The sequence below is a fragment of the Lepidochelys kempii genome, chromosome 13 (assembly GCF_965140285.1).
Source record: "Lepidochelys kempii isolate rLepKem1 chromosome 13, rLepKem1.hap1, whole genome shotgun sequence".
Lineage (NCBI taxonomy): Eukaryota > Metazoa > Chordata > Testudines > Cheloniidae > Lepidochelys > Lepidochelys kempii.
This window is the reverse complement of record NC_136392.1, coordinates 32,461,795-32,489,342: the sequence shown is the minus strand read 5'-3', so window position 1 is coordinate 32,489,342 and position 27,548 is coordinate 32,461,795. Positions and strand designations below refer to the sequence as shown.

Below are 27,548 nucleotides of genomic sequence, written 5' to 3'. Positions count from 1 at the left end.
CACAGCCCCAGCATCAGGGGTCTCTGGGCCTGTCTCATCTGTGGGGGCCCGGAGGCTCTGGGCCTGTCTCTCCCATGGGGGTCACAGCCTCAGGGCCGGGAGTCTCTGGGCCTGTCTCTCCTGTGGGGGGTCACAGCCCCAGGGCCAGGGGTCTCTCCTGGGGGGTCACAGCCCCAGCATCGGGGGTCTCTGGGCCTGTCTCATCTGTGGGGGCCCGGAGGCTCTGGGCCTGTCTCTCCCCTGGGGGTCACAGCCTCAGGGCCGGGAGTCTCTGGGCCTGTCTCTCCTGTGCGGTCACAGCCCTAGCACAGGGGAAGGAACAATCAGTTGCACACATACAAAATGGGAAATGACTGCCTAGGAAGGAGTACTGCAGAAAGGGATTTGGGGGTCAGAGTGGATCCCAAGCTAAATATGAGTCAACAGTGTAACACTGTGACAAAAAAAGCAAACCTCATTCTGGCCTGTATTAGCAGGAGTGTTGTAAGCAAGACATGAGAAGTAATTCTTCCGCTCTACTCTGCACTGATTAGGCCTCACCTGGAGTACCGAGTCCGTTTCTGGGTGCCACATTTCAGGAAAGATGGGGACAAATTGGAGAAAGTCCAGAGAACAGCAACAAAAATGATAAAATGTTTAGAAAACATGACCTATGAGGGCAGATTACACAAACCCAGTGTTCTCAGTCTGGAGAAGAGAAGACTGAGGGGGACATGATCACAGTTTTCAAATACATAAAAGGTTGTTACAGGGAGGAGGGAGAAAAATTGTTCTTCTTAACCTCTGAGGCCAGGACAAGAAGCAATGGGCTTAAATTGCAGCAAGGGAGGTTTAGGTTGGACATTAGGAAAAACTTCCTGTCAGGGTGGTTAAGCACTGGAATAAATTGCCCAGGGAGGTTGTGGAATCTCCATCATTGGAGCTGTTTACGAGCAGGTTAGACAAACACCTGTCAGGGATGGTCTAGATAATACGTAGCCCTGCCAGCAGCACAGGGGACTGGACTAGACGACCTCTAACAGTCCCTTCCAGTCATAGGATTTTATGGAGGCTGGGGCTGCTCTGGCGCGCCTGGATGCTGGCACACAGCTGGGTCCTGCAGTGGGACTGGCCACAGCACGGGAACAGAGACAGAGACAGCTGCCGGCATGGCTTTATTAATATGCAGGATATAAATGGCCGGGAGTCTGTACAGCGACCGGCTTCCTGGCTCCAAATGCAGTCACCCCAGCCCCTCCACCCCATAGTCGGGGGGGGCCTCAGTGCCAGGTCCTGAGGGCATGAGGCAGCAGCCTTCCAGTATACCTCTCATTCCTAGGCCAGGCCCCACAGGCTCCTGCTTCCCTGGCAGCCGCAGCCCCCACTCCTGCCGGCCCAGCTCCCTCAGTAAATATATTGTATATTATATACTCCTTAGTACTTGTATAAAGCTCCGGCCCCAAGAGCTGAATCCCCATGATGCTCCAGTCTGTCAGACAGAGAATTTCCCACAATGCTCTAATCCCTGAGCACAGAATGTCCCATGATGCTCCAGTATCCCCAGGACGGAATGTCCCAGGATGCTCCAGTCAGCCAGGCACTGAATTTCCCACGATGCTCCTGTATCCCCAGCAGGGAACATCCCATGATGCTCCAGTACACCAAGCACAGAATTTCCCATGATCTTCCAGTCGCTCCCAGCACAGTGTCTCACAATGCTCCAGTCTACCAGCCACTGAATTTCCCACAGTTCTCCAATCTCCCCAGAAGGGACTGTTCTATGATGCTCCAGTCTGCCAGGTAAAGACTTCCTGTGATGCTCCTGCCCCTGGCTGATGAGGCTGGGTCACCCCAGGGCCCTTGTGGCTGCCTTGCAGTAACCCTGGTGGCTACAGCTGCTTCAGAAGGGGAGTGGTGTGGACCTGGGCACGTGAAGGGGTTGTGGCACATGGAGTCACGACTGGGTGAGACAGGGATCAGCGTGTCCGTGGGCACGTGAAGGGGTTGTGGCACGTGGAGGCATGGCTGGGTGAGACAGGGATCAGCATGTGCGTAGGCGTGGGCATGTGAAGGGGTTGTGGCATGTGGAGGCATGGCTGGGTGAGACAGGGATCAGCGTGTGCGTGGGCACGTGAAGGGGTTGTGGCACATGGAGGCACGACTGGCTGAGACAGGGATCAGCGTGTCCGTGGGCACGTGAAGGGGTTGTGGCACGTGGAGGCATGGCTGGGTGAGACAGGGATCAGCATGTGCGTAGGCGTGGGCATGTGAAGGGGTTGTGGCATGTGGAGGCATGGCTGGGTGAGACAGGGATCAGTGTGGGCGTGGGCACGTGAAGGGGTTGTGGCACATGGAGGCACGACTGGCTGAGACAGGGATCAGTGTGTGTGTGGGCGTGGGCATGTGAAGGGGTTGTGGCATGTGGAGGCATGCCTGGCTGAGAGAGGGATCAGCGTGTGCGTGGGCACGTGAAGGGGTTGTGGCATGTGGAGGCATGCCTGGCTGAGAGAGGGATCAGTGTGTGCGTGGGCACGTGAAGGGGTTGTGGCATGTGGAGGCATGGCTGGCTGAGACAGGGATCAGTGTGGACCTGGGCACTGAAGGGGTTGTGGCACGTGGAGGCATGGCTGGCTGAGACAGGGATCAGTGTGGACCTGGGCACTGAAGGGGTTGTGGCACATGGAGGCACGGCTGGGTGAGACAGGGATCAGTATGCACATGAGTGGCAATCCTCATGGGGTCTGTGCACATGCACGGGGAGCTCGGTGAGTGTGCGGGGCCACGGGTGGGCACACTCGGGGTCCATGAGAGCAGGGTCCTCGTGCTAGCCAGGTGCTGGTGCTGGGGCAGTCCCAGGCCGTACTCAGGGTGCAGCTATCACTGCCCTTCTAGCCCCAGGCCAGCCCCGCTGCTCTGACGCCCAGGCCAGACGGGTTTCCTGCCCACACCATCACTGTCTTTCCCCTCCCAGGCCATGGGGCACTGCGCCCTCCACTGATACCCATTCCCCACCCCACATCGTAGCTACAGGGCCCTACTAGTCCCATGAAGGGTAAGGGGAGGACCCATGAGGCAGTGGCTGGGGGTCGTCTGGGGGCTCCATGCAGTGGGTGGGGAGGGAAGGATCTGTGGGGTACAGCCTGTGGGGTGCAGTGCCAGGGGTCTGCCAGGGGCTCAGACTGTCCTATTCCTGGCAGCCCCAGGGCTCCGATCCTGCCCCACGCAACCACGAGAGGCAAACAGCTTCCTGTGCAGGCTCCAGACCCAGCTCTGGGGGAGAGAGAGAGCAGGGTGAGTGCCAGGGAGGGGGGGACAGACACACAGGGAGGGGGGGACAGACACACGGGGAGGGGCAGACGGTCAGCGACAGTGGGGGGCAGATGGACACGAGGGGGACATGGGAGGGCAGACGGACACAGAGTGGGGGAGGAGGACTAGACAGATGGACAGACGCAGTGGGGAGGGGTGGGTGCCCCGCCCGTGTGCTGAAGCGGGGCAGACAGACACACAGACTGACGGGCGCCCAGGGGGCATCCCAGCCGCTGTACCTCGGCACCAGGGTCAGAGCGGGGTCGCCAAGTCGGGGGGGGCGTGGCCGTCTCTCTGGCAAACAAATAAAACACCATTTGTGAGGGTGCCAGGATCACTGTGGGGAGGGGGAGGGAATGGGGCTGGGAATGTGAAGCGGGGGTCAGGGTTGGAGATGGGGAGGAGAGAGGGTATCCCTGGGCCAGTGTGGAGGGTGGAGCTAGGGGTAAGGGCATGGGCGACAGGGTAGGGGTGGGAAGGTTGGGGGGTGCCTTGGTCCCATGTGGGGAACACAGATGGTGGCAGAAAAGAGCAGACTGGTTCTGAAATGGCAACCCCCAGAGCAGCCTCCCCTGGGAGCCAGCAGGCCTGGGGCCCCGCAGTGCCCAGGCCTGGGGCAGGGCAGAGCAGGGCTGGTGCAGGGGTGGAAATGGTAACCGGCCTGGGACCCCGCAGTGCCCAGGCTTGGGGCAGGGCAGGGCAGGGCTGGTGCAGGGGTGGAAATGGTAACCGGCCTGGGGCCCTGCAGTGCCTAGGCTTGGGGCAGGGCAGGGCAGGGCAGGGCAGGGCTGGTGCAGGGGTGGAAATGGTAACCGGCCTGGGGCCCTGCAGTGCCCAGGCTTGGGGCAGGGCAGGGCAGGGCTGGTGCAGGGGTGGAAATGGTAACCGGCCTGGGACCCCGCAGTGCCCAGGCTTGGGGCAGGGCAGGGCAGGGCTGGTGCAGGGGTGGAAATGGTAACCGGCCTGGGGCCCTGCAGTGCCTAGGCTTGGGGCAGGGCAGGGCAGGGCAGGGCAGGGCTGGTGCAGGGGTGGAAATGGTAACCGGCCTGGGGCCCTGCAGTGCCCAGGCTTGGGGCAGGGCAGGGCAGGGCAGGGCAGGGCTGGTGCGGGGGTGGAAATGGTAACCGGCCTGGGGCCCCGCAGTGCCTAGGCTTGGGGCAGGGCAGGGCAGGGCTGGAGGTGGAGTGGAAACGTAACCGGCCTGGGGCCCCGCAGTGCCCAGGGTTGGAGCAGGGCAGGGCAGGGCAGGGGTAGGGGTGGGGTGGAAACGGTAACCGGCCTGGGGCCCCGCAGAGCCCTGCCTGCAGTGCTGCCCATCCCCGGCCACTTACCAGGCAAGACAGTAATGCCCCCCGCACTCCTGTGAATTCAAATGCTCCCAATGCTCCCAGGAAAGATGCCAGCCCCTCCCAGAGAGCACAGCCCACCAGCCAGCCATGCTCAGACAGACACACAGCCAGCTACGCAGAGACAGCCTGACAGAGACAGCCAGCCGGCCACGCACAGCCAGACATACAGCCAGTCTACCAGCCAGCCCTGCACAGACAGACTGAGCCAGAGAGACACACACGCACTGCCAGCAACATCCATGACCAATGGACGGACTGACAGCCGGACGGACCCTGCTCTGCAGCACAGCCCCCACCCTGGCAGCTCTGAGTGGGCGAAGTGAGGTGACAGCTGAGCCCCCTGGAGCCCCGAGAGCTGAGATGGGGATAGAGACAAAGACAGACACCTGCCCCACAGCCCCTGCTGTGCCCCCCTGTACTCACTGGCCGGCGCTGCACTGGGGCAGAACCCCTTGGCGACTCTGCCCGCCCGGGGGATGGCTCCCCCAGAGCCGGAGCAGCTCCTGAGCCAGCGGCTGTCTCGGATGCTGCAAGAGAACCATTGGGGTGGAGGGTGAGCCCAGGGACCCATGCCTGTGCCCGCCCAGACGCATTGCTGGGCATCACCACAGTGATTGGGCTACAGACCACAGAGCCATGTGTCAACAATAGGGACCAGCGTTGCCCCAGCAGCCTCGGTGTGGGGGAGAGGCAGAGACCCCCCCACATGTCTCCCACAAAGCCAGCCCACCACGCACTGACTCCACACAGCCCCAAACCCAGCCGTCTCTTTGAAGCAGCCACACCTCCCTGAATGCCAGGTGCCAGCCCTGTGTACCCTCCCCATGGAGCCAGCTTTCCCTCCACGGTTCCACCGAGCTCCCCAGAGACACCACCCCTGCAACCCTCCTGTCTTGTGGGCTCACTGCGGGGGATGTGCTTGACGTCCAGCTCCCACTCCTCCTCCTCCAGGTGCCCTGGCAGCGAGCAGGCCCCAGGGGAGCGCCCTGACGCAGGGGACACAGTGCTGGCATCGCAGATCAGGCCCAGGGGAGCAGGGCTGGGGCGGGGGGACGACGTGGCAGCCGGCGGGGAGCATGGGGCCCCGGCCCAGGGGTTGAAGGAAGAGACGGCCACAGAGGCACGGGTGCGGGCGGCTGCAGAGAGGGGATGAGAGAGCACCAGGGAAGAGACCCCCCCCGAGCCCACAAAGGAGGCACCTCTCTGCTCCTAGAGACAGACTGCTCCCCAACCCTGCCCCCAGAGAGACAGCCTAAGGACCCCTCCCCTCCCCAGGAGACCCCATCACCCCTGCTGCTCCCAGAGTCCCCCCTCTCCGAGAGACTCCCTGCTGTGCTCCCAAGACGCCCCCAGAGTGACCCTGCCATGCTGACAGCCCCACACCCCACGGCACCCCCGCAACCCAGCCCCCCTCACCTCTGCCTGTGAGCAGGCTGCTCAGCAGGGCCTGGCTGGGGCTCTGGATGCTGACAAAGGGCTTGTCCCCGATGCCCATGGAGACCATCTCCTGGGTGTGCAGTTCTGGGCAGGACACACAGAGAGAGACTGTCACAACAGGGCAACGTGCCCCCATCCCAACTGGGACCATCCCCCAATCGCATCCCACCGGGGCCACTCCCTGACCCATCCCCCTCCTTCCCCATCACAACGGGGCCCACCCCCAATTCCATCCTGCTGGGGGTCACTCCCTCCGTCCCATCCCCCTCCTCCTTCTCTACCCCATCTCAGCAGGGCCCACCCCCCAATCCCATCCTACCTGGGCTACTCCCCATCCCATCCCCCTCCTTCCCCACCTCATCATAATGGGCCCACCCCCAAATCCCATCCCACCGGGACCATTCCCCATCCTGTCCCCCTCCTTCTCCACCCCATCACAATGTGCCCACCACCCCCCAGTTCCACCCTGCTGGGGCCATCTCAGCAGGGCCCATGCCCCCCATCCTCTCCTCTGCCTTGTCACAAGGCCCACATGTGTCCCTATGCATTACACCAAGGGCCGTGTCCCCCACCAATCCCATCCTCTCATTTTGCCATGCTGGTGCCCGTGTCCTCTTGCTTCCCCCAACCCATCACAATGAGAGCTACTCCTTCCCCCAATCCTGACACGCCAGAGCCCATGTACTCACCCCACAACCTCATCCCTCACGCCTCATCTCATTGCAGCCCCGGATCTCGTCCTACCTGTTCTCCCCATTCCTGCCCCCCCTACCACCTCCGCCTACCCTTGCTGAGCGTGGCCTGCCTCCACAGCAGCTGAGCCACGGCGCTGGTCCACTTGTGCTTCACCTCGGGTGAGGAGGCCTGCAGCGTGTAGGCCTCACGCAGCTTGCGACGCCGGAACCAGAGCTCGAATCGCAGCCCACTCTCCCCGATGTTCTCCGTCAGCCCCATATCCGCCGTCTGGGGGGCGGACAGCATGGCCAGGAGGTGAGACACACCTCGAAGGCCTGTTTGCAGTGCAGAGGCGGACCCATGGGGGAGGTAGTGCTGGGGGAGGAATGCTATGGGGCAGGGCAAGTGGTCTCCTGGGGCAGAGTGGGATGAGCCAGCACACCTCGAAGGCCTCTTTGCAGTGGGGGCAGATCCCCTGGAGTGGAACAGGATGTGGTGGGGCAGGGATCCCATGGGGTGGGCCAGGGTATCTTGAAGACCTGTTTGCAATATTGTGGTAGGGGTCCTATGGAGTTGGGCAGGGCAGTGCACCTTGAAGGCCTGCTTGAAGTCCTGGGAGAGAGGGCCGCATGGGGTGGGGCAGGGCTGGGGGAAGGGGTCCCAGGGAGTGGAGCAAGATCCTATGGGGTGGGGCAGGGAAGGAAGCCTATGAGACAGGGTAGTGCAGGGCAGGGGGAGATCCTACTGAGTGGGGCAGGATCCCATTGGGCAGGAAAGAGCAGGGTGGAACAAGGCAGGGGCAAGAGATCCCATAGGGCAGGGCAGAGTCGGGGGGACAAGGCAGGGGCAGGTGATCCCATGAGGTGGGATGGGATCCCATTGGGCAGGGTAAGGCATGGGGTGAACAAGGCAGGGAGAGAGGATCCCATGGGGCAGGGCAAGGCAAGGGGAGGGGATCCCATGGGGCGGGGCAGAGCAGGGGGAACAGGGCAGGGGCAGGAGATCCCATGGGGCGGGGCGGAGTGAACAGGGCAGGGGCAGGAGATCCCATGGGGCGGGGCGGAGCGGGGGAACAGGGCAGGGGCAGGAGATCCCATGGGGCGGGGCGGAGCGGGGGAACAGGGCAGGGGCAGGAGATCCCAGGGGCGGGGCGGAGTGGAGGGAACAGGGCAGGGGCAGGAGATCCCAGGGGCGGGGCAGAGCGGGGGAACAGGGCAGGGGCAGGAGATCCCATGGGGCAGGGCGGAGTGAACAGGGCAGGGGCAGGAGATCCCATGGGGCGGGGCAGAGCAGGGGGAAAAGGGCAGGGGCAGGAGATCCCATGGGGTGGGGCAGAGCAGGGGGAAAAGGGCAGGGGCAGGAGATCCCAGGGGCGGGGCAGAGCGGGGGAACAGGGCAGGGGCAGGAGATCCCATGGGGCGGGGCGGAGCGGGGGAACAGGGCAGGGGCAGGAGATCCCATGGGGCGGGGCGGAGCGGGGGAACAGGGCAGGGGCAGGAGATCCCATGGGGCGGGGCGGAGCGGGGGAACAGGGCAGGGGCAGGAGATCCCAGGGGCGGGGCAGAGCGGGTGAACAGGGCAGGGGCAGGAGATCCCATGGGGCAGGGCGGAGTGAACAGGGCAGGGGCAGGAGATCCCATGGGGCGGGGCAGAGCAGGGGGAAAAGGGCAGGGGCAGGAGATCCCAGGGGCGGGGCAGAGCGGGGGAACAGGGCAGGGGCAGGAGATCCCAGGGGCGGGGCAGGGCAAGGCAGGGGGATCCCATGGGCAGGGTGGCGCACCTTGTAGGCCTGCTTGTAGACGTAGACGTCCAAGCCGCCCTCAGTGCCCTTGCGCTTGCTGAAGAGCAGCAGCTGCTCGAAGAGGAAGACGTGTCGATGGCACTTGCGGCGCCCGCGCAGCACGGTGAACTTGTCCCGGTGCAGCAGCTGCCCCTGTGCCTTCAGCTCCAGCTGTGGGGAGAGGAGATGCTGCGGGCAATGGGCAACCTCCCCGGGCCAGGCTCGCCACCCCCCGGGACGGAGCAGCGCACGCTGGGCAAGCCCCCGCCCGCCCCCTCGGGTAGGGACGGAGCAGCGCACGCTGGGCGAGCCCCCGCCCGCCCCCTCAGGTAGGGACGGAGCAGCGCACGCTGGGAGAGCCCCCGCCCGCCCCCTCGGGTAGGGACGGAGCAGGAGAGCCCCCGCCCGCCCCCTCGGGTAGGGACGGAGCAGCGCACGCTGGGCGAGCCCCCGCCCGCCCCCTCGGGTAGGGACGGAGCAGCGCACGCTGGGAGAGCCCCCGCCCGCCCCCTCGGGTAGGGACGGAGCAGCGCACGCTGGGAGAGCCCCCGCCCGCCCCCTCGGGTAGGGACGGAGCAGCGCACGCTGGGAGAGCCCCCGCCCGCCCCCTCGGGTAGGGACGGAGCAGCGCACGCTGGGCGAGCCCCCGCCCGCCCCCTCGGGTAGGACGGAGCAGCGCACGCTGGGAGAGCCCCCGTCCGCCCCCTCGGGTAGGGACGGAGCAGCGCACGCTGGGAGAGCCCCTGCCCGCCCCCTCGGGTAGGGATGGAGCCCCTGGCTGCCCCCTTCTCTGCCCCACCCTTGTTAGGGATGGAGCAGTGCATGCTGGGAGATCCCCGGCCACCCGCTCTGGTAGGGATGGAGCAGGGCATGCTAGGAGAGCCCCTGGGGTCCCATCCCCCCAGGACAGAGCAGTGCATTTTGGGATGGCCTCTGGGCAGAGCAGTGCATGCTGGGATGGCCCTTGGCTACAGTCACCTCACAGCCCCGGATCTGCTCCATCGCCAGCAGGTTCCTGCCGTGCTGCACCTGGGACTCCAGCAGCTGCTGCGCTGCCCGGAAGGCCTCGCGCTCTGTCACCTGCTCCGGGTCCGTCTCCTGCAGCAGCTCCTCCAGAAAGTGCCCATAGTGCTCCAGCTGCTCCAGGGGCCTCTGCAGGGCACTTGCCAGCGCCGTGTCCTCCCAGGGACCTTCTAGGCTGCTGTGTGCCATCTGGGGGGAGGAGAGGAGCTGAGCACAGAGCCCACAAGCCGGGCTACTGCACCATCACTGCGGCTTCCAGATCCCAACAGCCGCCCAGACCAAGGAACGGAACCCACAGATCCTAGCTCCCAGACCCCAGCTCTAACCACTAGACCCCACTCCCTTCCTAGCACCAGGGCTAGAACCCAGGAGTGCTGGCTCACAGACTCCCTCGCTCTAACCACTAGACACCACTCCCTTCACAGGACCCATCCCCAATTAAATCATCCCAGCCAGGGCTTTGTCAAGCCTGACCTTAAAAACCTCTAAGGAAGGAGATTCTACCACCTCCCTAGGTAACACATTCCAGTGTTTCACCACCCTCTTAGTGAAAAAGTTTTTCCTAATATCCAACCTAAACCTCCCCCACTGCAACTTGAGACCATTACTCCTTGTCCTGTCCTTTTCCACCACTGAGAATAGTCTAGAACCATCCTCTCTGGAACCACCTCTCAGGTAGTTGAAAGCAGCTATCAAATCCCCCCTCATTCTTCCCTTCCGCAGACTAAACAATCCCAGTTCCTTCAGCCTCTCCTCATAAGTCATGTGTTCCAGACCCCTAATCATTTTTGTTGCCCTTCGCTGGACTCTTTCCAATTTATCCACATCCTTCTTGTAGTGTGGGGCCCAAAACTGGACACAGTACTCCAGATGAGGCCTCACCAATGTCGAATAGAGGTGGATGATCACGTCCCTCGATCTGCTTGCTATGCCCCTACTTATACATCCCAAAATGCCATTGGCCTTCTTGGCAGCAAGGGCACACTGTTGACTCATATCCAGCTTCTCGTCCACTGTCACCCCTAGGTCCTTTTCCGCAGAACTGCTGCCCAGCCATTCGGTCCCTAGTCTGTAGCTGTGCATTGGGTTCTTCCGTCCTAAGTGCAGGACCCTGCACTTATCCTTATTGAACCTCATCAGATTTCTTTTGGCCCAATCCTCCAATTTGTCTAGGTCCCTCTGTATCCTATCCCTGCCCTCCAGCGTATCTACCACTCCTCCCAGTTTAGTATCATCTGCAAATTTGCTGAGAGTGCAATCCACACCATCCTCCAGATCATTTATGAAGATATTGAACAAAACCGGCCCCAGGACTGACCCCTGGGGCACTCCACTTGACACCGGCTGCCAACTAGACATGGAGCCATTGATCACTACCCGTTGAGCCCGACAATCTAGCCAACTCTCTACCCACCTTATAGTGCATTCATCCAGCCCATACTTCTTTAACTTGCTGACAAGAATACTGTGGTAGACCGTGTCAAAAGCTTTGCTAAAGTCAAGATACAATACATCCACTGCTTTCCCTTCATCCACAGAACCAGTAATCTCATCATAGAAGGCAATTAGTCAGGCATGACCTTCCCTTGGTGAATCCATGCTGACTGTTCCTGATCACTTTCCTCTCATGCAAGTGCTTCAGGATTGATTCTTTGAGGACCTGCTCCATGATTTTTCCGGGGACTGAAGTGAGGCTGACTGGCCTGTAGTTCCCAGGATCCTCCTTCTTCCCTTTTTTAAAGATTGGCACTACATTAGCCTTTTTCCAGTCATCTGGGACTTCCCCCGTTCGCCACGAGTTTTCAAAGATAATGGCCAATGGCTCTGCAATCACAGCCGCCAGTTCCTTTAGCACTCTCGGATGCAACTCGTCCGACCCCATGGACTTGTGCACGTCCAGTTTTTCTAAATAGTCCCTAACCACCTCTTTCTCCACAGAGGGCTGGCCATCTATTCCCCATGTTGTGATGCCCAGCGCAGCAGTCTGGGAGCTGACCTTGTTCGTGAAGACAGAGGCAAAAAAAGCATTGAGTACATTAGCTTTTTCCACATCCTCTGTCACTAGGTTGCCTCCCTCATTCATTAAGGGGCCCACATTTTCCTTGGCTTTCTTCTTGTTGCCAACATACCTGAAGAAACCCTTCTTGTTACTCTTAACATCTCTCACTAGCTGCAGCTCCAGGTGCGATTTGGCCCTTCTAATTTCATTCCTACATGCCCGAGCAATATTTTTATATTCTTCCCTGGTCATATGTCCAACCTTCTACTTCTTCTAAGCTTCTTTTTTATGCTTAAGATCCGCTAGGATTTCACCGTTAAGCCAAGCCATATTTACTATTCTTTCGACACATCGGGATGGTTTGTCCCTGTAACCTCAACAGGGATTCCTTGAAATACAGCCAGCTCTCCTGGACTCCTTTCCCCTTCATGTTAGTCCCCCAGGGGATCCTACCCAACCGTTCCCTGAGGGAGTCGAAGTCTGCTTTCCTGAAGTCCAGGGTCCGTATCCTGCTGCTTACCTTTCTTCTCTGTGTCAGGATCCTGAACTCAACCAACTCATTGTCACTGCCTCCCAGATTCCCATCCACTTTTGCTTCCCCTACGAATTCTTCCCGGTTTGTGAGCAGCAGGTCAAGAAAAGCTCCCCCACAGTTGGCTCCTCTAGCACTTGCACCAGGAAATTGTCCCCTACGCTTTCCAAAAACTTCCTGGATTGTCTATGCACCGTTGTATTGCTCTCCCAGCAGATATCAGGAAAATTAAAGTCACCCATGAGAACCAGGGCATGTGATCTAGTAGCTTCCGCTAGTAGGGTTACCTAGGGAGGTGGTGGAATCTCCATCCTTAGAGGTTTTTATGGCCCTGTGACGACAGGCCCAGCTTGACAAAGCCCTGGCTGGGATGATTTATTTGGAGTTGGTCAAGCAGGGGGCTGGACCAGATGACCTCCTGAGGTTTCCTCCAACCCTAGTCTTCTATGATTCTATGAAAACCTCCTTTACTCACACCTCAGCCTGGGACAGTTCCTCAGATTGGTCACCTACAAAGAATGGCTCAGGTGTGGGAACCTCCCTCACATGCTTTGCAATGAAGACCAATGCAAAGGATTTGTTTAGCTTTTCTGAAACCTCATCTGCCTCGAGTGCTCCTTTAGCACCTCAGATGTCCAGTGGCCCCATTGATTGTTTGGCAGGCTTCCTGCTTCTGATGTACTTAAAAAAGATTTGCTGTTTCTTTGTGTGTCTTTTGCTAGTTGCTCTTCAAATTCCTTTTTTGGCCTGTTCAGTTATACTTTTGCATTTGATGTGATAGAACCCAAGAGTCCTGAACTCCCAGCCCTGCCTGGCCTAACCACTAAACCCCACTCCCCTCCCAGAGCTCTGAGCTTCTCCATGGGAAGATGCAGGCAACACAGATAGTACCTTGTTGGCAGCTTGCTGAGAGGCCAGGGCCGCTTGGAGCTTCTGCCAGTTCTTCACGTAGAGAGCATAGAGACTGAATTGGTCCGCCTGGCGCAGAGAGTGATGGGGGAATTAGAGTCAACTTCAGCTTCACCACCTCCCCACAGCACAGGGGACACGGGGGAGACACAGAAGGGCTGGGCCAATGCAATTAGAGCAGGAACCCAGGGCAGATGGGCTGTGGCTCCTGCAGGGGTCTACTGGCATCTCCTAGGGAAGACGATGGGGGTGCCAGTGAGCAGCACTCATGCCTTGGGTGGGGGGAGGTGCCTGGGAGAGGGGCGTTCCGGAGGGAGGGTGGGGGTCCCCAGATGGGTCACGGGGCTGGACACTCACATATCGCAGGAAGCAGCCCCCTGCACGGAGTGGGTGGCTGGCGCAGCCCTGCAGCTCCTTCAGGAAGTAGGCGCGGTGGAAGCCCAGCAGCCGGTTGCGGGTGCCCTCCAAGGCACTGCACTCGCGTCTCAGCTCAGGGGGAACCTCCTGGCATCCCGACTCCAGGGCCAGCGACTCAGCCAGGCAGCCCAGATACTCCTGCTCCGAGGCAATCAGCTCTGCCACCAGCCTCTGCTGGGCGCTGGGAAGGAGAGGGGATGGGCATCAGAGAAGGGCCCTGTGCCCTACCCTGTGGGTGCTGATGAGCCTCCCACCCTGGGGCACTCCTACGTGCCGCCCATGGGTCACCCAGCCCGATGCTCCCCTCAATCCCATGGGCGACAGCCGTCCCATGGGTACTGATGGGCCCTGTGCCACAGTGGCCCCCACACCCTCACAGGTGCCAATGGGCCCTCCCCCCGATGGGCACCAACAGGTGGTGCCAGGGTGCACTTCTCTCAGACGGGGCAATGGGTCCCAGCGTGTGGGGTATTCAGGTCCCAGTGCGTATGTGGGGTGGCAGTTAGGGGTGGGGGCAGTGCCCAGAAGCCCCGGGTCCTGGTGTGGCGCAAATATTCCTCCTCCAGAGCGACTCACCCCAGGCGGCGTTTCCGCTCAGTGCTGGGCGTGCCCCCCCACGGCGCCTCGGCCCTCTGGGCACTGCTGCGGACCAGCATCACGTGCTCCCGGGGCGAGCAGGTCCGGTCCACCACCTCCTGGCTGCTCACTTCCAGCCCGCGGATGAGGACACTGGGGCGGGGAGGGCTGGGGCCAGGCTCACTCAGTGCCCTCTGCGTGCTGGGGGGACCCCTGGGGGGAGGCTGGCAGGGGGGCAGTGTGCCCAGAGGCAGCGTGGGTGCCTGGAAGAAGGCAGCGGTGGGGGTGCTGGTGGGAGGGGGGCTCCGCTCTTCGTCGCTGGTCTCCACGGGGTCCCTAGGGGACGCCAGTGAGTGGCAAGAGGGCACCTCGCACAGGCCAGGGGAGAGGCTGCCAGGCGGGGGCAGCAGGCAGCTCATGCTGCGGGAGGAGCCCAGGCTGGTGTCCAGGCCCCTCGTTGGGCGCTGCGGTGAGCAGGAGGTGCTGGTGCTGTCAGCACGGCGCCGGGGCGGGGGCCCAGTCTGCCATGCCACTTCCAGCCGCCGCTGCAGGAGGTGCCCCAGCTCCTGGCAGCGGGCCCGGCAGCGCCCCAGCTCCCGCAGCGCCCAGGGGTTCTGCACTGCCAGCCCACGCATCTCCTGGAAGGCGCCGTCCGAGATCTCGCCATGCTGCTGGCAGTACCGGCCCAGAGCCCCCAGCACCACCTCCGGCCCTGCGCCGTCCTCAATGGCCGACAGGCGCCGGGCGCCCTCCAGGGCCCAGGCCTGAGCCTACGAAAGAGGGCAGGAGAGACGGGGTGAGAGTGACGCAGGCCATGGGGGACAGGGAGCGGGGTCAGGGGGACGCAGGCCAGGGGAGACGGGGGGACGCAGGCCAGGGGAGACGGGGAGCCGGCACCAGGATCAGAGTGATGCAGGCCATGGGGGATGGGGAGCTAATGGTGGGGGGGAGAGCGGGGAGGAAGAAGGGGGGCGGGAAAGGGAGCCAGGGACAGGGGGGATGGGAAGCCCTGCAATGGAAATGGGCAGGAATGACAAATGGACCCAGGAAAATCACACCCCCTCCCCCGCCCAATGTGTGATGCTGCCCTGGGGGCATCCACACCCGCCTCTGGCATGGATAGCGGGGCTGGGCTGCCTCAGATGTGGAGTCGGCTCCCCTGCCAGGAACACGCCCCTGGGCTGAACTAAGCTGGATGCTAAAGGGGAAAGGAGGGATGGGGCAGGCACAGACAGACAGACAGAGGGAGCACGCGGAGCGGCTGGCACCTGCTGCAGGAAGCGGTGCAGCCGCAGGGCACTGTGCATGGTGTGCGCACAGCTCTCCAGCCGGCGCGCGAAGCTCTCCAGCTGCTGCCCCTCAGGGGCCAGGACCCCGTCACCAGCCAGACGCAGAGCCTCATGCCCCCGGGCCAGCCATTCCTGGGGGAGAGAGGAGGAGACCCTATGCTCCAGACTCCCGCCAGCACAGAGTGCCCCACGGAGCTGACGCCCCTCAGACACAAACCCCGCCCAGTCCCATGTGGAGCACCCATAGAGCACGTGCCCCCCCCAGTATAGAGCCCCCCACAGACCCAATGCACACCCCACAGCATAGAGCCAATGCTCCCCCACCCTTAGTATGGGGAGTCCTGAAGAGTTAATGCACCCCCAGCCCCATATGGAGCACCCCACAGAGCCCATGTCCCCCCCAGTATAGAGCCCCCCACAGACGCAACGCACGCCCCACAGCATAGAGCAACTGGATGCTCTATGCCTGCCCACTCTCAGCCCAATGCCTGCCTACCCTGCGGAGCCGATGTCCCCCAAATACGATGCACCCCACAGAGCCGACACCCCCCCGTCACAGAATGGCGCACCCCGCAGAGCCAACGCACCCCCCACCCTCAGTACGGCATACCCCACAGAGCCAATGGGCCCCCCCGAAACAGCTCACCCCGCAGAGACGAAGCAACCCCCCCACCCTCAGTATGGCGTGCCTGGCAGAGATGACACCGCCCACACTCAATACGTTGCATCCTGCAGATGCAATACAGCCCCACTCATTACAGCGTGCCCCGTAAAGCTCAGGCTCCCCCACCCTTGCTATGGCACGCCTTGCAGAGCTGATCTGCTCCCCCTCAATATGGTGCATCCCGCAGGGCAACCCCCCTCATTACAGCGCCCCGCAAAGCCTACGCCACCCCCCCAGGTCAGAGAGCCCCACAGAGCCTACGCCACCCCCCCAGGACAGAGAGCCCCACAGAGCCTACGCCAGCCCCCCAGGACAGAGAACCCCACAGAGGCTACGTCACCCCCCCAGAACAGAGAGCCCCGCAGAGCTGGCACCCCCCGGTATGTAGTGTCCCACAGAACCAGGCCTCCCAGTATGCAGCGCCCCACCCACACTCTTCTCCTCAGGGTCCCAGCCCCCAATAACACCCACATGGGGGTGTGTACCTGCAGATCCCTCTGTGCAGCACTCAAGTGGGGGAGGGGGCAGGGAAGTGTCTCACCTTGGCAAGGGTGTGAAAAGCCTCAAACTTCGCCAGCGTCTCCTCCACGGTCAACAACGAATCCCCCACCCCCATGGGGGTGAATCCTGCCAGCGCCTGCTCCCCATGGTCAGCCAGCCAGCCCACCACCTGCCAGGACAGGGGGTGAGAGCAACAAGAACGGGCAGGGGGGCAGGCATGTGAGGGTCAGCACCCCAGGCATGGCGGGGGAGAGGACATGGGGGCTGCCAGACTGCTGGGCATGGGAGTTGGGAGGGAACCTGTGGGGGGGCAGTGAGGGGGGAAGGTCACTAGGGGAGGTAGCAGAGGGGTACTACCTGTGTCATCTGCCGGCGGCTCCTCTCCTGCTCCAGCTCCCCCAGGCACCGATTGCTGAGCTGCACCAGCCTATGAATGGCGTCGTCCACCTCCTGATACAAGCTGACAGCCCTCATGGCTTGGCCACTGCGCATGGGAGAGGATGTCAGTCCCTGCCCCACGCGCCGCCCCCCGTGCCATCCCACTGCCCCATGCGCCATCCCCCTGCCCCACGCATTGCCCCCTCACTGCCAGCCCCACGCTTGCCCAGCCACCCCTACGCTGCCAACTCCATCTAGCAACCGCCACACCCTGCCAGCCCCCCACACTGTGGCCTGGGGACAGCAAATAGCATGTCACTCCCTGCCTCTCACATCACCATGCCGCCAACCTCGGCCCCTGCCCCTCCTCCCTCGACCCCGCTCTGCCAGGCCACAGGGTATGGGGCAGTTTCGCAAGCAAGCATGTGTATAAGGCGGGCAGAGACCACCTCTCCCAACTACAGTGAGAGAACTCTGGCACAGGGGCCATCCCCCAGCATAGGTTGTCGGGACACACCCCGTGTGGGGCCTGATGCCCTCCCATTGTGAGGCCTGGTGTGCCCTCCCGTCCCTTTGGGATGTGGGACAGGTGTCACCTGCAGGTCCCTGATGAGGACAGTTGAGCCAGCAGGGACCCCCCACTGCTCTGCAACTCCAGCAACCGTGGGTCTGACAGCAGCTTCTGCATGGCATCCTTGTGTCCGGAGATCCGCACAGAGAGCGCCTGCGGGCACATAACAGTGAGCAATACAACGCCCCCCTGCACAGCCAGCCTGCCCGGCCCAGAACCTCCAACCCAGCCCAGCCCAGCCCCCCCTGCCCAGCCAGCCCCTGGTCCAGAGCCCCCCGAACAGCCGGTCCGGCCCAGAGCCCCCTCAGGAAGGCCAAGGGGGCCCTGCAGGGGCTGGAGAGTCACATGGGGAGAGCCAGGGAGGCCTGGAAGACTGTGTGGGAATACAGGGTGGCAGGAGACTTGTAGGGGGAGGGCAGGACAGCTGCAGCAGGGCTGGGGAGCAGGGGAGTCATGGGAAGGCCAGGGGGCACCGAGCTGCAAGGGGACCATGGGTTAGGGGCAGGCGAGCTGCATGGGGGTGTCACGTACCTCGTCGCCCTCGGCCAATTCTGATGCCTCCAACTTGGCACTGGCCACTTGCACTGACTGGATCACGCCCTGGCAAAGCCCACAGAGCCCCTCCAGCGCCTGCAGGGAGAGACAGCGGGCAGTGGGGGGACACAGACCCCTGGAGGAGATGGCAGGAAGAGGGGCTGGGGCTCAGTCAGGGGTACTGCGGTGGGGAATGTGCCACCCCTGGTTAGTGGGAGGTTGTGCGACATGGGGTGCTGCAGGGGGCAGGGGTTGTGGAGGTGTTGGGGTGCTGGAGGGTTATGGGGGTCACTCCTAGCTCTCACCTGGCACATCTCCACCCACTGGGTCTGCGAGTGCTGCAGGGTCCCACCTAGAGTTGGCTGCAGCTGCTCTGGGTCCACGAACTGGGGCAGGTCGCTTGGGGAGAGCACAAGTGCTTCCTGGGGAAGGGAGCAGGGCGTCACCAAGCAAGGAACTCCCACTGCCCCCCCAGCCAGGGGAAAACCTGCCACCCCTCTGCTCCCAGGCAGGGAACCCCCTCCTATTATCCCCCCTCCAGGCAGGGAACCCCCTCCCATTATCCCCCTATGACAGGGAATTCCCCCCCACACACCTCCTCCCAGCTGTACCTGCCAGGCAGGAAACCCGCTCCATTATCCCCCCTCCGGGCAGGGAACCCTCTCCCATTATTCCCCCCGCCCCCGACAGGGAACTCCCTCCCATTATCCCTCCCCAGGCAGGGAATCCCTCCCACACCCTCCCAACTGCACCTTCCAGGCAGGAAACCCTTCCCATTCAGCACTCTCACTCTGGTTCAGGTGCTGTCAGTCCTTCCTACCCCACCCCTGACCCCCTGGCACCCCCTACCTGAATGAGGGGCAGCTCCTCATGGCCCACCAGTGGGGCCAGCACCAGCAGGCGGCTCACAAGAGCTGGTGACACCTCCTGCAGGGCAAGACGAAATCAAGCTGCCGCCCCAGTGCCCAGGGCAGGGGGATGTGTGGGGGGCAGGTAGGGGTCACAGTTGTTCTTTGGAGTCCTTGCAGGGCTGGCAGCAGGGTGGGGAGGGGCCATGCCAAGGTGCAGGCAGTGGGGGGAGCTTTGCGCTGTTGGGGGGTAAGGAGCAGCATGGGGCCATGTGGGGGGCGGTGCAGGCTGTCGGCAGGGAGCCATGCGTGGTAGGGAGGAGCAGCAGGTACCCTGTGGGAGGCAAGCAAGGGGTGGGGAGGGGTCATGGCAGGGGAAGCTGGGTGGCTGTGCTGGGTCCTCGCAGGACTGGCAGCCGTGCAGGAGGTGGCGAGGCAGGGCTGGGCTCCGCAGGGGGGCTGGGGCGCAGTGCTGGGAGAACCAGAGAACCGTTAGAGGGCGTAGGAAGGGGATATGCAGGTGGGGGGCAGTGTTGGGGGGGTCTGTCTGGGGCAGTACCTGCAGCTCCTGCAGGGCTGGCAGCAGTGCAGGGGGATGGGGGGACAGAGCCCCCCCTTGCCGCAGATCCAGCAGCACCGTCAGCCCCAGCTCCTGCTGCTCCTTCCTACAGGGGAGAGGACAGTGAGGGGTTAATGGGGTGAGAGCTCTCACCCCCCATAGGAGATGAGGGAGCAGAAATGGGGCGAGGTGTGTGGCATGGGGCAGTTGTGGGGGTGTATGGAGGACAATGTGGGGTTGGTGTAGGGGATGCAATGGCCTGGGGGTTTATGTAGGGAGCATGGGGGATGGTGTGACAAGTGGGGATGAGGGTGTGGGGGCTGTGTGGAAGGAGCTAGTGGGGGGGAAGATGTGAAAAGTGGGGGGACATATGTGGGAGGACTGGGGTCTCCCTGTTGTCATTACCTGAGCAGCGAATGCAGGTATCACAGGGCTTGCCTCAGCTCCCCATGAGCTGGGAGGAGTTGGCGTAGGGATGGGGAGGGTCAGCAGGGATCTGTGTGTGTGGGGGGGTAGGGATGCAGGGGGATGGATGTGGGAGGACGGGGGTCTCCCCGTTGGTGTTACCTGAGCAGTGAATGCAGGTATCGCAGGGCCTGGCTCAGCTCCCCCTGAGCTGGGGCTGACTCCCCTGGGGGCTGGGGGGTGACGGTCAGCAAGGCCCTTCCCATCCGGTCTACTCCGCCTGCAGGGGCAAGGCAGGGTGAAGGAGACTGTGTGCCTGGGCAGGGCCTGTGACACCCCTGCCAGGAGCATGGCAGAGGGAGGACAGCTGTGGGGCAGCCCTAGGGTGATGGGAGCAAGCAGTTCTATTCTGCGCTCCCAGAAGCTAGGCCAAGCAGGAGGAGCGGCTGCTTGGGGTCTTCCCTGCGCTTGATGTGAGCTTGCAGGTGGCAGAAGGGGAGTTTCTCCCCCACAGCCTCTCCACAAAGGGGAACAGAGGATCCCAGAGGAAAACGTTCCTCCATGACCCCTACAGACCCCTCCCCAGTGCACTGCACTCTCCCTGCCCCCAGCAGGAACCCCCATCCCCGCCCCGCCGCCCTTGCTCTGTTCCCCTGTGGTGCCAGGCACCTAGCTCTGCCCCTTGGGAGATGCCCAGCTGTAGAAAACCCCTGCCCCAGACAACCAGGCCATGGCACTGAACCCAGCAGCAGCCTTTCCCTCAGACAGCCACTGCCTCCTTCCCATGCCATGGCTCCCCACGAGGCCGCCAGACCAGAGGGGCGTGGACAGCACAGCGTGGCACAGCGTGGCACAACCAGGGGTTGCATGCTCTGTTCATTTGCCCCAGTAGCTGGTGGCTGAGCCCTCTTTCTGACCCCTGCCCCAGGGGCTGCACCCACATTACCGTATCTGCCTGTAAAGGAGGGGCTGAGGCCAGGCTGCCTGGGAAGGGAATGGAAATAATGAACCCAGCAAGAAGCACGAGGGGGCAACTCAGGGCCCCCAGCCAAGGGGCTCCAGGCCCGTGGGCACACATTCTGTCCAAGACCAAAGCACCTCTAGACCCCAGGACCTCCTAGCTCCCACCCAGCGCCCTCTCTGCTGGGCCACAGCCCATCCGGGCATTGGCACTGGGCTTTCCTTGGCCTGGCTGGCTCCAGGACGCCAGGTTTGTCCAGGCAGCTCCCTCAGCGCACTTAGGGCGACAGGGCACCAGGTCCAAGCGGAGAAGGGGAGTGGACCTGCATCAAGGCAACAGGAGGGATGTGAGGGTGGGGTGCTGCTACACCAGGCTCTGGGGTGCCAGCCCTCCCCCGTCCAGGTGCCTAGCCGCTAACCAGCATAGGTGCGGGCACTCACCTGTCAGCTGGAAGATGCCTGAGCCCAAAAGCTCCCAGTCTACATCTTGCTCCACAGGGGCCGAGGTGGGGGGCAAGGATTCCACGGGGCAGCTGGTTCCTGCACCCCCCGTGAGGGGCAAAGCACTCTTCACAAAGGGGGCTGTGCCAGCACCAATGGCCTCCGTCCTCTCCAGGGGTCTGGGGGCAGCCTCTTCCTCTGCGCCTGTGGGGACTGCAGCCTCTGCCAGGGCCGCTGTGAGGGCCCCCTGCCCGGGGCAGTCAGCACGAGTCTCTTCCTCTTGGCTGGGGGGGATGGACCCCTCTCCTGAGGTGAGGGCAACGGGGAGTCTGGTGACAGAGGGGCTGTCTGGCTCTGTGCTGCTGGGGGGGATGCCTCCTTCTCCTGGGGTGGGGGCAATGGGGAGTCTGGTGCCAGAGGGGCTGTCTGGCTCTGTCCTGCTGGGGGGGACGCCTCCTTCTCCTGGGGTGGGGACAACGGGCAGTCCAGTGCCAGAGGGGCTGTCCCGTTCTGTGCTGCTGGGGGGAATGCCCCTTTCTCCTGGGGTGGGAGCAACAGGGGGTCCAGTGCCAGAGGGGCTGTCCCGTTCTGTGCTGCTGGGGGGAATGCCCCCTTCTCCTGGGGTGGGAGCAACAGGGAGTCCAGTGCCAGAGGGGCTGCCTCCTTCTGTGCTGCTGGGGGGAACACCCCCTTCTTTGGTGGTGGGGGGGATGCCCCCCTCTCCTGGGGCGGAGGTAATGGGCAGTCTGGTGCCAGAGGGGCTGCCCTCCTTTTTGGTGCTTGGGGGGATGTCCCCCTCTCTTGGGGTGGGGACAACAGGGAGTCTGGTGCCAGCAGGGATACCGCCCTCTTTGGTGCCAGCCGGGGCATCCCCCACCCCTGTCCCAGGAGACCCAGGCTCCTTCCAATCCACATTGGTGGGGCAGCCTCTCCCTCCCCACTTTCTCCTTCTGCGGTTGCCCTTGGCAGCCCGGTGTGGCAGCCCCGCAGCAGAGTCCCCAATGGCCCCTTGCTGGGGGCTAGTCCTGGCTCCTGGTGGCTCTGCTCTGGCTGACCTCAGGTCAGCACTGGAAGCCTCATGCTGGGGGCTGCTCGGCCTTGAAAGACCCTGGCTCTGTGCCTGCTGCCCAGGGCTAGGCCATGCAGCTGGCCAGGTCGCCTGCCCCCCTCCCTCACTAAGTCCCTGCACCTCAGCCACAGTGCTGGGCTGGGGAGAGATGGCTGGGGTGCCAGGGTCCCTGCTCTGCTGTTCCTCCCCGAGGCTGCAATCCCCTCCTTTCTGCCTCTCCTCAGGGACCCCATCCCGCTGCTTCTCCTCAGGGTCCCGGCCCCGCTGCTCCTCCTTGAAGCTGGGATCCCCCACATGTTGCCCCTCCCCAAGGTCCTCAGCACGCTGCTCCTCCCTGAGGCTGAGATCCCCTTCCCGCTGCCCCTCTGGAGGGTCCCCACCGCGCTGCTTGTCCCCCCCCAGACTGGGATCCCCTGCCTTCTCCCCAGTGTCTCCTCCCCACTGCCTCTCCCCAGGCAGACGCCCCCCTTTGCCCCGACTCTGTGCTGCCACTTTGTGTGCAGGGCCTCCCCGATCCTGCCCATCCCCCTGGCTGACCCTCGGCCCTCCAGTCTCCCCGTATGGCCTCTGTAGGTCCCAGCCCCGGAGGAGCCCTGCTTGGCCGGGATCTGCCCCTGGCCGCCCCCCTTCCCAGGTCCTGCGGGGCCGGTTCCTGGGCAGAGTCTCCTCCCGGCTGGGCTTGTGGTGCAGCCAGGCACGGTGGCGCCGGTTGCGGCCTTTGCCCTGGCCCTTGCGGGCGGGCAGGGTGCGGGTCTGGGAACTGGGGGACACTGGGGTTGGGGGGGCATCATGACGTGGCGGGCTGATTTCCAGGAGCTGCACGTACTCCCCCTCCAGGCCCACACCTTCCGCCTCCTGGCTCTCCCCGCCTGAGTGGCGCCCATCCCCAGGGCTGCGAGCCCCCAGCACCTCAGGGCTGCGGCCCGGCAGGCAACGCCGCCCCACCATGAAGCTGCCTTGGTGCACAAACTGCGGGCAGATGAGTTCGGTCCAGGGCAGGCGCAGCACCCGCTCTTCAGCGGCCAGCAGGCAACGCTCCAGCCGCCCGGCCCGCCGGTCTTTGTTGATGCCGTTCAGCCACTCGGCAGTGAAGAGGAAGGGGTAGGCGTCAGGCAGCACCGGCAGCTCCTGCACGCTGCGCCCGTCCGGCGACAGGCACTTGAGTACCAGGCGGGGGGCATGAGACAGGTAGGGGGCCACCTGCAGGTAGAAGTCGCCAGGACACAGCTGCTGCCAGGGCAGGGAGCTGAGCTGCACCACGACCTTCTCGTGCAGACAGAGCGGCCACCCCTCGTGACAGAACACAAACCCGCTGTACTGGGCCTGAGGGGGGAGAGGGACAGAGTCAGGGGGCAGCCCAACCTGGGGCACCCGGTCCTGCGCCTGCGAGGCCAGATGCGTCCCTCCACGCGCTGGGCCTGGCCGCAAACCGCTCCACACACCAGGCCCACAGACAGGCAGACAGACACCCCTCCACGTGCTGGGCCCACAGACTGACACACACCCCTGTATGCACTGGGCCTGTAGCTGCATGCCCTCTCCAAGCACCGGACCCACAGACGCACGCCCCCTCCATGCGCCAGGCCCTCAGACAGACGCACGCCCCCTCCATGCTCCGGGTCCGAGGACAGATGCACGCCCCCCCAATGCTCTGGGTCCGAGGACAGATGCACGCCCCCCAATGCTCCGGGTCCGAGGACAGATGCACGCCCCCTCCATGCTCCGCGTCTGCAGACAGACGCACGCCCCCTCCATGCGCTGAGCCCACAGACTGACGCACACCCCTGCATGTATTGGGCCTGTAGCCACACATACTCTCCACGCACCAGCACACAGACAGAAGCCCCTCAATGGGCCAGGCCCACAGAGGCATTCCCCTCCATACGCTAGGCCTATGGACAGACACCCCTCAGTGCACCAGGCCCACAGACAGATGCACGCCACCTCCATGTGCCAGACCCACAGACAGACGGCCCTCCACCTGCCGGGCCCATGGACAGACAGACGCCCCCTCCGTGAGCTGGTCCTGTAGACAGACACATGCCCCCCCATGCATCAGGCCTGCAAACAGACACACAACCCTCCATGCACCGGGCCAAACCCACACCTTTGCACACATTGGGCCAGATACACGTGGATGGACAGATGGAGGGACAGACAGACTCACACAGGCCTCCTGTTGAATGCGTGCCAGGATGTGCTTGGCCGGTATGAGGAACTCAATGGTGTAGTGCAGGGCATCCTCCCGGTACGTTCGCTCCACCACCTCGAACACCTGCCCCAGCAGGGTGGGCGCTGTGGCCGCAAAGGGCGGGTACAGGGCCGAGAGTGTGTTCTGCACGCAGTCCTCCACTGGCTCGGGCTCCTGCGGGGAAGGGCAACACAGCACTGCCCTAAAGACTAGTCACACTCTTCTCCTAGCTCAGAGAGACGACCCAGAAGTCTTGGTGCACAGCTCCCAGGCCCCCTGCTCCATCCCACTAGACCCCACCACCTCTCAGCTCAGAGAGAGAACCCAGGAGTCCTGGCTCCCAGATCCCCAGCTCTAACCCGCTCTCCTCCCAGACCTCGCCCAGCTGAGGCCCTGAGGTGTGGGAAGGCGCTGTGCAGCGTGTACTAAACAGCCCAGCTCCCGTTATGGGCCAGGGCCCTGCCCACACAAGGGTGCCAAGCCCAGTCCAAGCTAGCCGACAGCGTGAGCACAGCTGGGCTGGGCCAGGGAGCCGAGCACAGCCCCTGCACCAGCTGCAAGCCATTAACGGCGCTGAGCTCATTCCTTCCGCAGCGCACAAGGCCAGGAAACTGCCATGGGGAGGGGAGAGCTCTGTCTAGACTCCGCTCCTCACACCCCATCAGCTGGCACCGGTGCCAAGTGAGGGCAGGGACCAGCCCTCAGCATCTATCTCCAAGTCCATACCCAACTCAGAGGGGGCCTGCGCCCACACAGACATCACCTCAGCCCTCTGCCCCACACAGAGCAGGCACTGGTTAGGGTTGGGGAACTGGCCCCTGGCCATCTATCCCCATCACCATACCCCGCTCAGGGCAGGACAGCCCCACAATACCCCAGTCCCCTGCTCCCCACAGCACTGGCCAGGAGTGGGGGAATTGGAGAGGGAAATCTCTACTGTAGACAGACACATGCAACTTCCCAGTGCTGCGAGCTTCCTTGTGACAGTGCCCAGCTGGAAACTCTAGGCAACGCAAGCTACCCCACGCAGTGCCCAAATGGAGACCCTTGTGCTGCAAGCTTCCCTGTGACAGTGCCCAGCCAGGGACCCCTGGCCCCAGGGCGATCCCCACCACCCAGCCCCCACCAGGGTGACTCCCTATGAGACAGACAGACACGCCCCATCCAGTGCCTCCCGTCCAACTCCTGTATAAACACAGCTCACAGGAGTGTCCCCTCCCAGCTCTTGGCATTCCCTGTGTACAGGACGGCGCAAGGACAACCAGAGAATCCAGGGAGAGACATGGGGGGGGGGGGGAGACTAGGAGCAGCGGGAGGCAGATGGACCCTTGATAGCCAGAGAGTCCTGGCCAGAAGAGAGGTGGATGGGGGGTACTTACAGAGCCCTGGCCGGGCAGAAGGGGTAGAGGGGGACTGGAGTGCTGGAACAGTTTTTATAGTGGGAATGCTGAGAGCCATTTAACCAAACTGTAAACCCAGTATATAATGGAAACCATTTTGAGCCAGAGGGTGCGGCAGCACCCCCATAACCCCTAGTTCCAGCACCAATGGAAGGAGACACCCGGGAAACCCTGTCCGGCTGAAGAGATGGAGGGGTGGCACCCAGGGAGCCTTGGCCGGAGGGGACTGGATGGGGGATACCCGGGGAGCCCAGGCCAGTGCTGGGTGGGCGATATCCCAGGGGCCCTGACCCGGTTAAGTTGGATGGGGGGTAACCAGGGGCCCTGGCCAGGCAGGGGCTGGGTGGGGGGTACCTGGGGAGCCCTGGCCGGGCAGGGACTGGGTGGGAGATACCCGAGGGGCCCTGACCAGGTTAAGTTGGATGCGGGGTACCCTGGGGCCCTGGCTGAGAGAAGGAGGGGTGGGGGTTACCTGGGGGGCCGTGACTGGGAGGAGGCTGGGTGGGGGATATCCGAGGGGCCCTGACCAGGTTAAGTTGGATATGGGGTATCCAGGGCCCCTGGCCAGAAGGAGGGGTGGGAGTTACGGGGGGGGGCCTGGCCAGGTCGGGACTGGGTGGGGGGTATCTAGGGGGCCCTGGCCAGGAGAAGGAGGGGTGGGGGTTACCCGGTGGGCCCTGACCAGGTTAAGTTGGATGGGGGGTACCCGGGGGGGCCCTGGCCAGGTTAAGTTGGATGGGGGGTATCCGGGGGGGCCTGGCCAGGTTAAGTTGGATGGCAGGTATCCGGGGGGGCCTGGCCGGGCGGGGGCTGGGTGGGGGTTACCCGGGGGGGCCCTGGCCAGGTTAAGTTGGATGGCAGGTATCCGGGGGGGCCTGGCCGGGCGGGGGCTGGGTGGGGGTTACCCGGGGGGGCCCTGGCCAGGTTAAGTTGGATGGCAGGTATCCGGGGGGGCCTGGCCGGGCGGGGGCTGGGTGGGGGTTACCCGGGGGGGCCCTGGCCAGGTTAAGTTGGATGGCAGGTATCCGGGGGGGCCTGGCCGGGCGGGGGCTGGGTGGGGGTTACCCGGGGGGGCCCTGGCCAGGTTAAGTTGGATGGCAGGTATCCGGGGGGGCCTGGCCAGGCGGGAGTTGGGTGGGGGGCCCTGGCCGGGCGGGAGTTGGATAAGGGGTACCCGGGGGGGGCCTGGCCGGGAGGGGGCAGGGGCTGGTGGGGGTTCCCCTGGGGGCCCTGGCCGGGCGGCGATACTGACCATGGCGCACCCAGTGCGCTCCCCGTGCCGGGCGCTGGGGCTCGCCCCCCCATGGGCCGCAGCGGCTCGGTCCCGCTAGACGCCTCCGGCCACCGGGCTGGACTGGAGCCGCTCACGCAGGACGGGGCCCCGCCAAGGGGGACGCCGAGACGCAGGCGGCGGCGGGCGGTGCCGGGCAGCGGACCCGAGCTCCGCGCGACCGAGGCACGCCCAGACCGGGACCCCTACACAGCCCCAATCTGCCCGGAACCCCCCTAACCTGGCCTGGGGCCCCCAGAACCCGGATCGGCTCCCCCGTGTACCCCTACCACTGGAATAACCCTGACTCCGCCGCGCACCCCCAATGCACCCCAAGCCAGGACCCTCCAGCCTAACTACCTGGGGGCCCCCAAACCCCCTGCGGATAGAGCCCCCCAAGGGAGCTCCCAACCCTTACCCCCCGACCCCCTACAGCCTTGCATGGGAGCCCCATACCACCACCCTGGGGAAACCCTCCACAGC

The 27,548-nt window shown here is 63.6% G+C and overlaps 1 protein-coding gene across 1 annotated transcript; it reads right to left on the bottom strand.

The window, feature by feature from the left end:
* Nucleotides 1–768: 768 nt before the first annotated feature.
* ARHGEF40 (Rho guanine nucleotide exchange factor 40) lies at nt 769–27,250 on the bottom strand. The gene is made up of 22 exons (XM_073310107.2): nt 27,048–27,250; nt 24,372–24,569; nt 21,136–23,527; nt 19,897–20,014; nt 19,330–19,435; nt 18,772–18,849; nt 18,228–18,344; nt 17,920–18,018; nt 17,414–17,541; nt 16,797–16,923; nt 16,480–16,608; nt 15,254–15,406; nt 13,986–14,755; nt 13,350–13,590; nt 12,975–13,061; nt 9,508–9,741; nt 8,530–8,700; nt 6,860–7,037; nt 6,054–6,158; nt 5,543–5,773; nt 5,061–5,164; nt 769–3,249 (listed from the first exon to the last, which is right to left on the bottom strand). The coding sequence occupies exons 1-22, from the start codon at nt 27,048–27,050 to the stop codon at nt 3,154–3,156; spliced, it is 5,865 nt and encodes a 1,954-aa protein (XP_073166208.2). The 5' UTR covers nt 27,051–27,250; the 3' UTR covers nt 769–3,153.
* Nucleotides 27,251–27,548: the final 298 nt, after the last annotated feature.

Excerpts from the sequence above, each read along its gene's own strand:
- ARHGEF40 (XM_073310107.2), bottom strand. Across the intron at positions 17,542-17,919 it reads AATTGGCCGAGGGCGACGAG|GCGCTCTCTGTGCGGATCTC; the intron begins GTACGTGACACC and ends ATGTGCCCGCAG. Across the intron at positions 3,250-5,060 it reads CCCCAGTGCAGCGCCGGCCA|AGCTGGGTCTGGAGCCTGCA; the intron begins GTGAGTACAGGG and ends TCTCTCCCCCAG.